Source organism: Bolinopsis microptera, chromosome 11 (genome assembly GCF_026151205.1).
Source record: "Bolinopsis microptera isolate Bmic1 chromosome 11, MBARI_Bmic_1.0, whole genome shotgun sequence".
Classification (NCBI taxonomy): domain Eukaryota; kingdom Metazoa; phylum Ctenophora; class Tentaculata; order Lobata; family Bolinopsidae; genus Bolinopsis; species Bolinopsis microptera.
The window spans coordinates 4,156,631-4,170,048 of record NC_087082.1 but is presented as its reverse complement, the minus strand read 5'-3'; the positions used below and the strand labels follow the sequence as shown (position 1 = coordinate 4,170,048).

At 37.1% G+C, this 13,418-nt stretch overlaps 1 protein-coding gene across 2 annotated transcripts in view; it reads left to right on the top strand.

The window, feature by feature from the left end:
• Positions 1-12,176, top strand: part of LOC134822681 (inositol polyphosphate-5-phosphatase A-like) — a 47,496-nt gene extending 35,320 nt beyond the window's left edge. For both annotated transcript variants that reach the window (XM_063833874.1, XM_063833873.1), the window contains 8 exons: positions 2,690-2,761; positions 6,489-6,541; positions 7,021-7,081; positions 7,272-7,327; positions 7,712-7,802; positions 8,109-8,273; positions 8,673-8,958; positions 9,092-12,176. In XM_063833874.1, coding sequence (XP_063689944.1) covers positions 2,690-2,761; positions 6,489-6,541; positions 7,021-7,081; positions 7,272-7,327; positions 7,712-7,802; positions 8,109-8,273; positions 8,673-8,958; positions 9,092-9,204 — 897 coding nt within the window. In that variant the 3' untranslated portion in view covers positions 9,205-12,176. The remainder of the gene's footprint in view (positions 1-2,689; positions 2,762-6,488; positions 6,542-7,020; positions 7,082-7,271; positions 7,328-7,711; positions 7,803-8,108; positions 8,274-8,672; positions 8,959-9,091) is intronic.
• The last annotated feature ends 1,242 nt before the right edge of the window (positions 12,177-13,418 follow it).

Here is a 13,418-nt window from a genome sequence, read left to right as displayed (position 1 = left end):
CGGTTAATGACACTGAAACAGAGATGAAACACAGTAAGAACAGCAGAAAGAGTGGAGTGCGATAAATATCTTCTTTTCTTCTGCAGTCTGCACTGGTTACTGATACTGATTACTGGAATCGGTTATCTAATCGAAGCCTAGCCTCTTTGTAACTGGCAAGTGATTTTCCGGATTCAATTTTCAGATAGTCCTTTTTAGCTAGTCGTGAATTTCGTCTTTACCCAATTGTATTTGTACACTGTACAGACAGTTCTAATTAAATGCAGAAGAGTTGTTCCCACTTCCCAATTACAATCATGACCAACTCGAAATTGAGGATTGTATGCGGTACTAATTTCTGTAAAATAAGCACGGTTCATGTCTTGCAAAAATATACTCATCAAAATTTTTGTCCACATAACACAGCAGTGGCGTGCATCCTAGAGCGCCAGCATTGAAGCCGACGATCGCATGTTCAACTCTGCGTGCTGACAAGTTAATTTTTTTGCTCAGATCACTCTGAGCAAAATCATTTTTCATGATAAATATAACATAAACAAAACTGACATGGGCCTTGCTAGGTAACTCGAGCAGCGGTAATTTGCCGATGAATTTTAGCAAGCTAGTGAATAAGTAGATAGTGTATTAAAGATACAAAGATAGTAATCTTGATTTAACCTGGATTTCAGCTATTTTGGGATGGGCGTGGCCCCTGGGAGTGGCCTGAGTGGGTTGGGGGGTTGAAACTTGATTTTTCTGATGGTTTGGGACAGGAACTAACTATTTAAACCCCTAAACCTGTTACAAATACCCCGGAACATAAATCCCCTACAGGGGTAAACATTTTAAAACTTGATTTGACCTGGATTTCAGCTATTTTGGGATGGGCGTGGCCCCTGGGATTGGCCTGAGTGGGTTGGGAGGTCAAAACTTGATTTTTTCTGATGGGTTGGGACAGGAACTAACTATTTAAACCCCTAAACCTGTTACAAATACCCCGGAACATAAATCCCCTACAGGGGTCAAATCCCCTACAAATCCCCTACAAAAATCAAGGAAACGTGCTAGTTGTATTAGATATGATTGAGAGACTATTTACCTTTACTTGATCCCTTCCTATTAGTAAGTATCACTATGCTATCTTTTTATCTTTAATACACTATCTACTTATTCACTAGCTTGCTAAAATTCATCGGCAAATTACCACTGCTCGAGTTATCTAGCAAGGCCCATGTCAGTTTTGTTTATGTTATATTTATCATGAAAAATGATTTTGCTCAGAGTGATCTGAGCAAAAAATTAACATGCCAGTACGCAGAGTTGAACATGCGATCGTCGGCTTCAATGCTGGCGCTCTAGGATGCACGCCACTGCTGTGTTGTGTGGACAAAAATTTTGATGACTATATTTTTGCAAGACATGAACCGTGCTTATTTTACAGAAATTAGTACCGCATACAATCCTCAATTTCGAGTTGGTCATGATTGTAATTGGGAAGTGGGAACAACTCTTCTGCATTTAATTAGAACTGTCTGTACAGTGTACAAATACAATTGGGTAGTGTACACTACTGTGCTGATATGGAAAACTCCCGACTAGACTATATGTTGCTACAATTCATTCGGGGGCGTGGATGAGGTTTGTAATTTAGCTATTTAGGCATTTGCTTTTGACTGATTTATCTTCTGGACAGTTCTTGGAACATTGGAAGTTCAATAAAAATCAGTGCAGTAGAGGAGTAAACTTGCACGAGAGTTAAAATGGTACTATTATAATCTGTGTTGTCAGGTAAGATTTCAGTTTTAACTTTTTAGTGGCGTTTTTAATCAAGATAAACTCCCCTTAAATCGCATCTTTCAGAGTTAAGCTTAACTCAAAAAGATGCGTTTTAGCGACGCATTATAAAATTTTCAAAATATTTGTAAAACCGCATCTTTTGGCGTTAAGCTTAACTCCAAAAGATGCGATTTAGCGACGCGTTTTAAAATTTTCAAAATATTTCTTAAACCGCATCTTTTTGAGTTAACGACACGAATTACGATTCTAGCTTTCGGTTTAAAGCGCATCTTTTGGCGTTAAGACTAACTCCAAAAGATGCGAGTAAAGAATCGAAAGATGCACGTTCACGACTCGGGTTTTTTAAGAAATTTTAGCGTAGAAATGCATCTTTTGAGCTTAAGCAGGCATCTTTTTTGCGCCAAAGCGCAATGTCCAGGGTGTCACGGGGCCTTATATATATATATATATAAGTACGTGCAGACTCTCTCTTAGCCAATCAGAAGCTGGGTAAAAGTCATGTGATCACGTTTAGCTAATCAGATGTTAGAGTAGAGGTCATTTGACAGTCATACTTCAATGATTTCTCTTTGTTTTTAATTGTTGTTTAACATTTAAATATTATTATTATGTGATTTAAAATGTTGGCGTTACGCCAACACAAGCCTTTCAAGGAACTATTGTCATAATTATAGGCTGTACCGTGTACTTAGTATCAAACAAAACGCTTAATCATAATTATCTTGTACACTACAAATATATTGCATTGTAATACAATGCTATGATAATATATCTTTAAAGCTTTAAGTCCTCTTTTGGACGGGAAGTTTATTATGTTATATTCTTGTAAAGTGAGATGTTATTCCTAAAGAACAGTATTTCTGAGACTTTAATTGATGTGACAACTAAATGAATGATATGACTTCCATTTCAGGTGTTTTTTCAAGATTTTAGAGAGAGTACCTGCTTACTGAGGATAAAATATCCTAAGTCCTACTTTCCTGAGGTAAGTTCACTTTCACTTTCACTTTCTACTTCCCTAAGCTAAGTTCACTTTCACTTTCATTTTCCTTGCTGGGTAACGATCTATTATATACATTATGATGTTTGAATTTTATAAACCTTTTTTGCGTCTTCATATTTGGTTCATTAGATATTTCCTAGATATCTTGTCGCGAGTCTGTGCAAGAGTCTGTGCAGTAGTCTGTACAATAGTCTGTACACCAAAATAATGCACTTGCACAATGTGCAAGCTCGTGGCTGACAAAGTAATTTTTTGTAAAATAATGATATAATGTGAGCTTGCCTGGCGTACTAACCAGTCGTCTCCGTTAGCGGCTCTTTAACACATTTTATCATCCTCGCATTATTCAAGCGCAAATCACAAATTAGACGAACAAAAAGTAACATGTTTGAGTTAAAACCGTAAACAGATTCGGTTCACTTGGCTATGTTTGAGTTACGTGCTTAACACAGAAAAATTAAACATGTCACGGAACTGACGCTTGTAATTGTAACAAGCATTCCATTGTCACAATTTAAGAAGTTTTAAGCTCTACTCCCCAAATCAGCAAAGTTTTCTGCAGACACGTATTAAAATACGTTAAAATACGTCTGGATAGTGTACGTATTACCATGGTAACCTGGCAATTACGTGTAGTTTAAGGTGTCTCTGATCACGTGGGCTATTTACACACGACCGTGTTTACTCCTGTTTGAGAGATGTTATACAGAGCGTTTCATAATGTAATTCAATTAAAATTCTGGGCAGAAATTTCTGAAATTTCTTACATATCTCGCACGGCACTGTCGGTATCTCACACGGCACTGTCGGTATCTCACACGGCACTGTCGGTATCTCGCACGGCACTGTCGGTATCTCACACGGCACTGTCGGTATCTCGTACGGCACTGTCGGTATCTCACACGGCACTGTCGGTATCTCACACGGCTCTGTCGGTATCTCGCACGGCACTGTCGGTATCTCACACGGCACTGTCGGTATCTCGCACGGCACTGTCGGTATCTCACACGGCACTGTCGGTATCTCGCACGGCACTGTCGAGTGTCGGTATCTCGCACGGCACTGTCGGTATATAAGACAAGATTTCCCACGCAACTACTGCCGTGGTACTGGATATTTAGTCAATGATAATGATTAAATTCTTTTTATGAACTTAAGATGAACCATCTAAAGTGTAATCTAAGGTATAATACGTTTGCTCTGATTGCTCAACAATTGATGTGCAGTGTTTCTCAACAAAAATATTTCCTGATTCTGAACGTTTTTTTTGTTCCAAGCTAGGAGTTCCTAAGTTAATTACGGGGACTCTATGATTCGACTAGAAAAGGACTGACTTTTAGGTACAGTTATGAAGGACAGCTAGGGAGTTTGTGAGTGACTTGTACTTCATGATCTCAATTCTTAGGTAAATTCTCTCACTAGGAAACATTTCATGTCCCAAATTCAGCCTTTCTGTCTCTGATACAGAAATGCAGGCCTTTAGTCTGTAAAATGGGTGTTGGTTTGTTAACCCCCCCCCCCCCCCCCCCGGCCCTCTGGCCTCGGTGTACATAGATCAACTCATCAGCTATTGTTTACTTGGCAGCCGATTCAGGCTTACACTAAAGACAAACATCAATCGTTTGTCTCTGTTCTGAAGTGGTGGGAGCCAAGTTGGCAAACTTTTGAGAGAAGTGTGGTCAAGTGTAGATATGATATTATATATTAAAGTCACTATTGTGACGGTACATTAGAACCAGACAGAAACAAAGTGTAAAGGGCCTGAACGGAACCCCTCGGTTTCAGTTCCTTGTTTAACACTGCCGTACAGCAAGGACATCCACCGGGTTCTCCAAAGATGGGCACATAGCTCACTCCACATAACGCCTGCAAATTACCAGCTTGTACTGAACTTTGGGCTGGACTTCTAGAACAATCAAGAACACTGGAAATCAAACTGATTTCACCATAACCACTCACCATAACCACAAGTCTCAACTTACTGACCTGGCCATATCAGTAAATTTGTTACTCTATTATATTGATTTATTAGTGAAGACCTGGCTGAGAGAACAAGCTGTGTTCCCAATGTGTTCGAGACTTCAAATTACCTGACCTCGTAAAACCACCAATATATATCATTATATATATGAACACAATTTGACTTGACAACAGGGGTGTCGTTGCTTGGCAACTAATTGCACTTTGACGTCATACGAGCGGTAAAAATCGCAAATTTCACAGAATTCAATCAAAATCTAGCGTATTTTGACGACAAATATGTGGGGCAATTCTTTGAAGGTCATCTCCGAACATGGCTGTGTCTTCAAATCGTTATTAAACACTGAGATATATCATTAAAATGATTTGATTTTGTCCGATGTAATGACCTCCTGAATATCTTACTATATAATAAAAGCGAAACGATATATATAGTATATTAGCGACAAGAGAAACGCCATTGTCGGACGTTGCCATTTCACTGACACTACGTCATCATCTTTAACACGACTTTCCGCGAAAAGCGTGAGAGATATACCATTGAAACTTTTTTGACTTTTGACTGGGTCGAATACGGCCTTTTGACCAGTATGAAGAAATTAAAGGTACCGAACTTTGGACACCCAAGTGGTGTCAAGATAAATAGTTATCGTTGTCTCTTGTCACTACTTTAGGTTTAGACGGGTTTCTGCTAGTTTGTTAGAAGGCCACAAGGATTGGAGAAGAGGGGGGGGGGGGGGGGGGGCGGCAAGGGTTGGGTGGTATCGACATTGGCCTATCAATCCCAAATATTAGGGCTTTCACCACTACACGATTTCCTGCTATTTTAGTTCCTACGATTCCCAAAAGACGATAGAAAATAATTTTTACCTCTTCCCTCTAAGGCTACTACAATAAAATGAGCCCCCGAGTTCGCACTTCAATAATTTCCTGACTTTGCAATTAAGATGGATAAAATAGGGTATTATTTCAATTATCCCTTACACCGCAGCATTTAGCCTAATTAGAGTATAACATTGTAATGGTTTGACAAAGATTATCGATCAAGTACGAAAATGCAAATTTACATATATTCAAACATTATATTGTATTCAATCATATTAAATAGTCGTACATTGCCGCCGCGCTGACAGTACATTGATTCAGTCAAATTGCTGTTGCAAGGTCAATGCTCTGTCTATGAATCTGTATAAAGCTGTCAAAGCAATCAAACGAATGTAGAACTTCCAATATTCTATAATTATAGCCTGTGCCATGCCTGTTGTAAATAGTAACGATAAAGTAGTATTTATTTACAGGGTTTAAGTCTGAATATGATCAAGACGATTGTATGCATATTTTTGGCGACTTATTTATACAAACCATGAAATTCTTGGGTACTTTTAGTTACTGAACGTGACATAACATTGTCAATCAATCGCACGTCGTTTTAGATATAGATATGTCGGGTTATTTTATACTTCTTTGACTGTTACAAAGATGCGACCACTCGTTAACTTTTAACTTAAATCTATAAAAAGCAGTAGGAGTAAATTTACTAAATTATGATGTCAAAATCATTGGTCGTTGTTTGATGTTTGATTGTCAGCAATGCGGCCCGTCGCACTGTAAAACTATCGGTATTCTGCAGTAATGGTGAGTTACAGTAGTTAATAAAGTGGAACAATTGTTTTAATAATTTAGTTACAATAATAATGTCTTACAACTTGTAATTCTAGATTTATTTCAGGAACGATACTCCAGGAAAGGATACTTACATAGCCGATATCTCATTGGAAGCAAGTGAGTTCCTCCACCTCGGCCTCCCTCCTACCTTTCCCTCCCTAGCTCCCTGATCCCCTCTCTGATCCCCTCTCTGATCCCCTCTCTGATCCCCTCTCTGATCTGGCATCTGCTCAATATTTAAAAACATAATGTCAATATTGGCGCGTTCTATTTTTATCTCCAGCGTTATTTCCTTAGCTTTCCTTTTGTCTTACTGCAAGGATTTCTGTGATCCTAGTTTTTGGCTGTTTTAATCCGTGTATAGACATAATGTAAGCGGTACACATGCTTTAACATTTATCTTTGTGTACCTAAGAAACGCGACACAATACGATATTATTTAGGCCGCATCATCGCATCGTTGAATGTAACGCGCGACATGTTTAACGTATTATCAAAACTACTGATTCGAATGCTCTGCTCGGCATTTAGAAAACGCGCGCACGGGGACTTGTGCGATCATCTTCATGAATTTAAAGAAATAATTATCTTTTCAGACCGATCGATCTATTGAACATCCACTTATTTCACGATGCAAGCAATTTCACCGCCAAAGATGTGAGTATTCATTTATAACCATCGCTCCCGGTTTTTTAACTTCTATTTTCGTGATTCCACTAATTGATCATTCCTACACAGCTGCACTGTTCAGCAATGCGCGTCACTTTTCCGCCTCCATAATTGGCCCTGTCAATGCACACTGTGAATTTGGTTGTCTGATTCCGCTTTTTAACGCCTATATTTTCAGTCTCCTGAATTTTACTCTGAAAAGCGGCGGAATGCTTTAAAATATGTTCTCAACAAGTAAGATACTACTTGTCAATTCTGAGAATTATAGTTAATAAATATTGATTTTGGGATACTAGCTTTCATTACATTGCGAGAGAACTTATTGATTGGCCACAAAATATTGGACATTTCTATAAAGGGTGATGAGCTTATCAGGTCACACTTCAAGTGTGACCTCGGATACATAGGAATACACAACATGTTCACATCAGATACTGGCGTCCACACCCGAAATAGCATGCTCCGCGGTGAAAGGAAAAATGTAGGAATATGCTGGGTATTGCAGGGGTTTAACTGTGATGTGACTAGAAATATGTCAACATATATCCCAATAAAATGACAAGCCCTGTAAATGAGCCCGTTCTAGTCGGTTTTAAAGCTTAAATCATATCCTTCCAGGCTGAAGACGGACTATCCTGACCTGCACAAGAACCCCATGTATATGTTCGGGGACTTCAACTTTAGGCTCAATACGAAGGATGTTATTGAGGTTTGTGACAAAATCCTTATTGTAATTAAAAATAAAATTCCCAAGATAACCCCATCACAAGTCAAAGCTTACTCGTATCCTAATTCAACCCTCAACAATAAACCCAAACCTTAATACAAAACTCCAAATATTCCACACTTAACCTTAAACCAAGCTATGTCAAACCTTCCCGCCTGTCCCAAACCACTTTTTATCTCCTACGCTACTCTTTATGTTGTTTAGCTTTAATTACATCCGTTGCAGTGCTTATGCTTGAATGTACCCATTCAGTAATCAGTAATCCTAACAAACAATATCTCTACTCAGTATTTATGCGGCGGAACCACGCAATCGCAAACGTTCACTGACAGCGGCGATCTCAAAACTATAGATTTCCTCAGAGCCATGGATCGGCAAACCATTCTGAAGCTTGAGGTCAAAAAGTTTGATTACTACGATATGGGACGATTTACCATGAAGGCAGCTAAAGAGGTTTGTACCATCATCCAATACTTATGACAGATTTTAAAATATATTTCGATGGATTGGTATATTTTTTTTAAAGTTTGTAGTTTTTCTAGCCTGTCTTTTTACTTTATTAATAACGATTAGGTTTGTTTTTTCTTGGGCGGCCGCTAGTTTTCAACTTAATACACCAGCTAGTTATTTCATAACATAACTTGATATGAAGCTATTCCTATCCTCCAATGTTAGTATGTAAAATAAGACCAGATAATATTGATCACATGGCTACACTGGGGAGGCGAAACACGGTTCTGATGACCATATATGGTAGTAGTAGAAGCGCTGATGACGATATATGGATATATGGTAGTAGCATGAGCTTATCTGCCCTCGTTTGAATATCTCTGAATCACGTATTACTCTCAGTTCCGAAAGTTTGACCACGAGTACCACACATTTGTGGGGGATCTGCACGAGCTGCCGGTCCGTTTCCCTCCCAGCTACCCTTACAGTGAGGACCTATCTTGTGGAAACCAGTTCCTGGGAACACGATGTCCCTCGTGGTGTGACCGAATATTTGCGTCCCCAGCTGGGATGAAGGCGGTTAAAGACTCGCCTGTTGAGCCGGTTTACAACAGTTTGTCACCGGATGGGTGTGTGGGGGACCACAAGCCTGTATTCCTGGTCTTTACTCTCAGGATCAATGAGGAAGGTAAAATGCTGACTGCGATCATTCTCCACTTAATTTACAGTTTCAGTAATTCTGCAGTGTATTTGAATATATCATGTTACTAAAAAATCTTATACGGTAATCTTCAATACTAAATCTTGATATTTTTGTTCAGAACCCCAGAACGGCACATCCTCATCAATCTTAGACGATTTACAGAACTCCTTTCAACAAGTGCACCAGAACATAGACAGTGCCATGAGTGAAACCAGTGCCATGGAAAATTAGCACTTACAAAGCATGGTTTCCTGGGTTGCAGGCCTGACCAAGCCTAGGCCTGGGATCTTGGAATTTTTAATGTTTGCGACTGCACCCATTATAATGCTCTAATGACGGTCGTATCTATAATATATTTCACAAATAACTGTTGATGAAGTTAAAAGTGAGAATATTTTCGATTTTTAAGGGAAATTAAGTTCGGATTTGTCTATTTTTATACTGATTGTAGAAAAACGTCTGACAGCTGTTTATTTGAAGTAAGGTTTCTAAATATGATAAGTTAGAATTGCCCACCCCTCTCCGGATATATTAAAATAAGTTAATTAACTGTTCATGTTCCTCGGGTATGCATCTCGATTATGTGGCAACGTTTAGCACAAATATGTGGGAATCATTTTAATGTGGGCAATCGATTTATTTTAAACAGGGTCCGACTCCAACTAGATAACAGCAATGGGGGTGGTGAAAGAGATAATTCTGCAGTTTTTTTTCGACATTTTTGGCAATAAATACAAAAATTAAGTAGCCATATTTGCCGTTTAGGGTTCATTCACATATTACGTAATCACTGAGAGGGAAGGAGGGGGCGTATTTTAAAATAATAATTATGTGTAAAAATCGGTCAAAACGAAAAAACGATTACGTAATATGTGAACGACCCCTAAAGGTGAAAATGTATATAGATATGACAAAATTTAGCAATCTTTTCGCCATTCGTGGCGAAAATGACGAGATATATCTCCGCCATCAATGGCAAAATGACGCGACCCCCAGCAATGTTGGAATACAAACCTTGACCTTGGTGCTTTATCGGAACGAGAATTATGTTGTACGTTTGTACTATAGCACAGTCTAAAAGTGCGTTAATATTGAGCATCTAAGGCTGAGGGAGTCGGACAAATTTTATCTTAATACTGTCGTATTGGAAAGTATTTGGACAATTCGTTCTGAACGCCTTTATGTGGCATACTGTGTCAATTTTTGTGATCGTCACTTGTTCGCTTCAAACGGGGTTATCATTCACGTCACGTGTTTTTTGATCTGCATTTGTTTTAGCTTTAGCTGACTGAGGTATCACTGAAAATTTAATTTTTATTGCTTATACGTTCACTGCGTTAAGATATTATATCTGTTTGAAAAATTTCATGATTAACGCCAATAAACCAAAAAGATGATTTGGTCAAGGGATTTGAAGTTTATTAGCAGATACTCTTATTGCTAAAAGTATTCATTTAATCGATTTAAAAATGAAATTGTCTATTGTTAATTTCTGTCCCATGGGAATTTATGGTCTAAATTATTGATCTGAAACTTAAAGGTCTTTGTTATTACCTGAGCTTTCGCAATCAATAACATCGATATGATGTATTGACCTTTTCTTATACTGAGTGCAAAATTAGTCGGATACGATTTGAAACATATTACATAGTTGATATATTATATTGGAGGTTTTCAAACGACGTTAATAGACAGTATAAATTTATATAGTTGTATAATTATAATTATATAATTATGCGATTAAAGTTGTATAATTATAATTATGTAATTATAACAATTGTAGTTTTATTCGAGTATTCTGAGGTTTTATCTAGTCTGAGTAGTGAGATTTGATAGTAAGTGTTGTAATAGTTATTGTATTTGTATTATAGAAACTGAAGTCTTCATATATTATGCAACTCTGATGATGCCAGATGAGCGCAGCGTTTCTTTCCAAATATGGTCATGCGGCATGCCTGATACCAAATATGGTCCCGCTTGCTACCATATATGGTTATCTTTGAGTATAACTCTTTTTGTTGCCTTGGCATCAGTGTTGTAGCACAGGAGTCAAACCGTTTATCTTTAAGCACAATATGATACATTCTCTCAAAAATTTCAAAATGTCTATCCACTTGAAAATCCGTGATTTTGAATCTTACTACTACACTACACATCAAGAAAACATTTCATTCGGTAATGTTTTTGGAAACCCTAGATAGCTAACATCTTAGTATAAAACTTGGACTGTGCCCGCCAGCATTGCAGTTGGTACTTTCTTGAAGCGCTATTAAAACAATGAAACTATATTTATCAAAACGTTGACCCTGTGCCCGCAATTTTCTGTTATTAATTATACTATTTGTGTTGTTAACATTTGAGAGTTATATGAAATTTTGGACTACTTTTTTGTATATTTGATTTGTGTGAACAACGATATTTAAGTAACTATGTTATAACTATGTCGCATCATGTAAATTGTTTAAAATATCTTGCGTTCATTAGTATGTTATCAACTGGCTTCGTTTAGGTTATCACCTTAATAGGCATTAACTTTTGCCTTAGATTCCATCCATTTCAATATCTTTTTAAGTTAATTGTGGAATATTTGAATGAAATTTGATCCAGAATTTATGTTAAAAGTCACAAAGTTTACGAGAAAACGATCCGAATTCGTTAATTTGTGTATATCATGTGAAAATTTTAATTGGATGATCCACAATAATTATTCTCTGGCTCAAAATTAAATTTATCTTAATCTCTTGAAAGCGAATTGGTCAACTCTTCAGGTTTTATTATAGAATATTCTAGCAAATATTTAGTAATATGAGGAATTATATTTAGATTACCACTCATTATAGCAAGTGAGTTTATTGGTAGAGTATGGAATGAATTACAATGTAGTCGAGATAATATTATGTATATGTAATGTACTTGGGCTGTTTATAATATTTGTTTCTAGGTATCTCCGAATATATAGTCTGGCAATTAGAACGTGATGATAGTATTAAAGGTTACTTGGCGAACAAAAGGTGCATTCTTTTATTAAGTCTGATGTTTTCTGGACAATTGTAATTGTATGCCATGTCATTTTGGTTGTTTATCTTTTAATTTTGACCGGAAGCTTGGTGACCCGTGTCTGAAACAAGTATCATACTACTGATATATGATATGTGCATTCGACTCGTAATAATGATATTTAGTTTATAAGTATAAGTTTAAAATCTGGTGTTTTCATTGTCACTATTAGAATTGTTCAAATAATCAGTTTCAAAATTATTTACATGTCAGTACACATTGGAAATGGAAAAGCCTACGAAAATATTTTCCACTGGTGTTTTGTCAACCTGAAAATCCTTGATCCTGCACACTTTGAAATCCTCGATTTGCTTCAATCTCAAAAATGGCGAGCTGGAGGCCTGTCTTACAGGTTCTAATCCGACGTATCAGAGCTACTGTGAGTTATGTCCACATTTCCAATGCAATTAAATTTAAGGTTAAGACTAGACTGGATCTGGAGGATATAATTATAAAGTATAAACCATAAACCAATTGGTACCAAAAGTTGTTAATTACCACGGGTGATACTCGTAAAGAAGTTGTTCCAATACCGTCCAAGTCCAACTCTACGCATGTCTTGATAATAATAGTTTATAAGCCTACAACAGAAGTTGTCAAAACGCAAAAATATAACGTATTAAATATAAGCGCGCGCTATATTTCCACCGGAAACACATACAATTTGATATGTATAAATTAGTTTTATAATTTATTTATTCTTTGACAGATAATTGATAATACTAGTCTAACTTTCTTCGAAGTAGCGCACGCAGCTTTTATTTCTTTTCGAAATTTTAGGCACAAAAGCTTCAAAGTAGCGCTTACTGGGCCGCGCTCAGCCTGTCATTCCGGCTTAGTCTATTTGCTATTGACAATGGACATTGTCAATTGTATGGTGTATGTTTATAACCTACCAAGACCCGCGCTGAGTTGGACTCGTCGACGCGGTCCTAATATTTGAAACAACTATTTTACGAGTATCACCCTTTAACAATTAAATGGACACTGACAACTAACAATTTATTTTGCGCTTATTTGACGTTTGATTTACGATTTCAATCTTTTGCTAATCATGAGCGTGGCCTTACTACTATACCTGGGGACATCAGGCTATTATGATCATAAACATAATGAATAAAACCGCCTGACAGCTAATTATTTTACATTTCGTAAGCATATCCAATATTCATGAGTTTATTATCAGATGTTTAAGTTTAAGTATATTTATTATGATATTATTATTCATTGTAATATGGCAATAAAATTTAAATTTTGTTTTACTTAATTTTGTTTTACTTAATTTTGCGATTTATCCAATGCGAAAATGCGCATTAACAGTTAAATGAGAAAAGTTTGGGCGAGCGATTTAGTGAGCGCGACAACCCCTCCCCCTTCTATAATCAGTT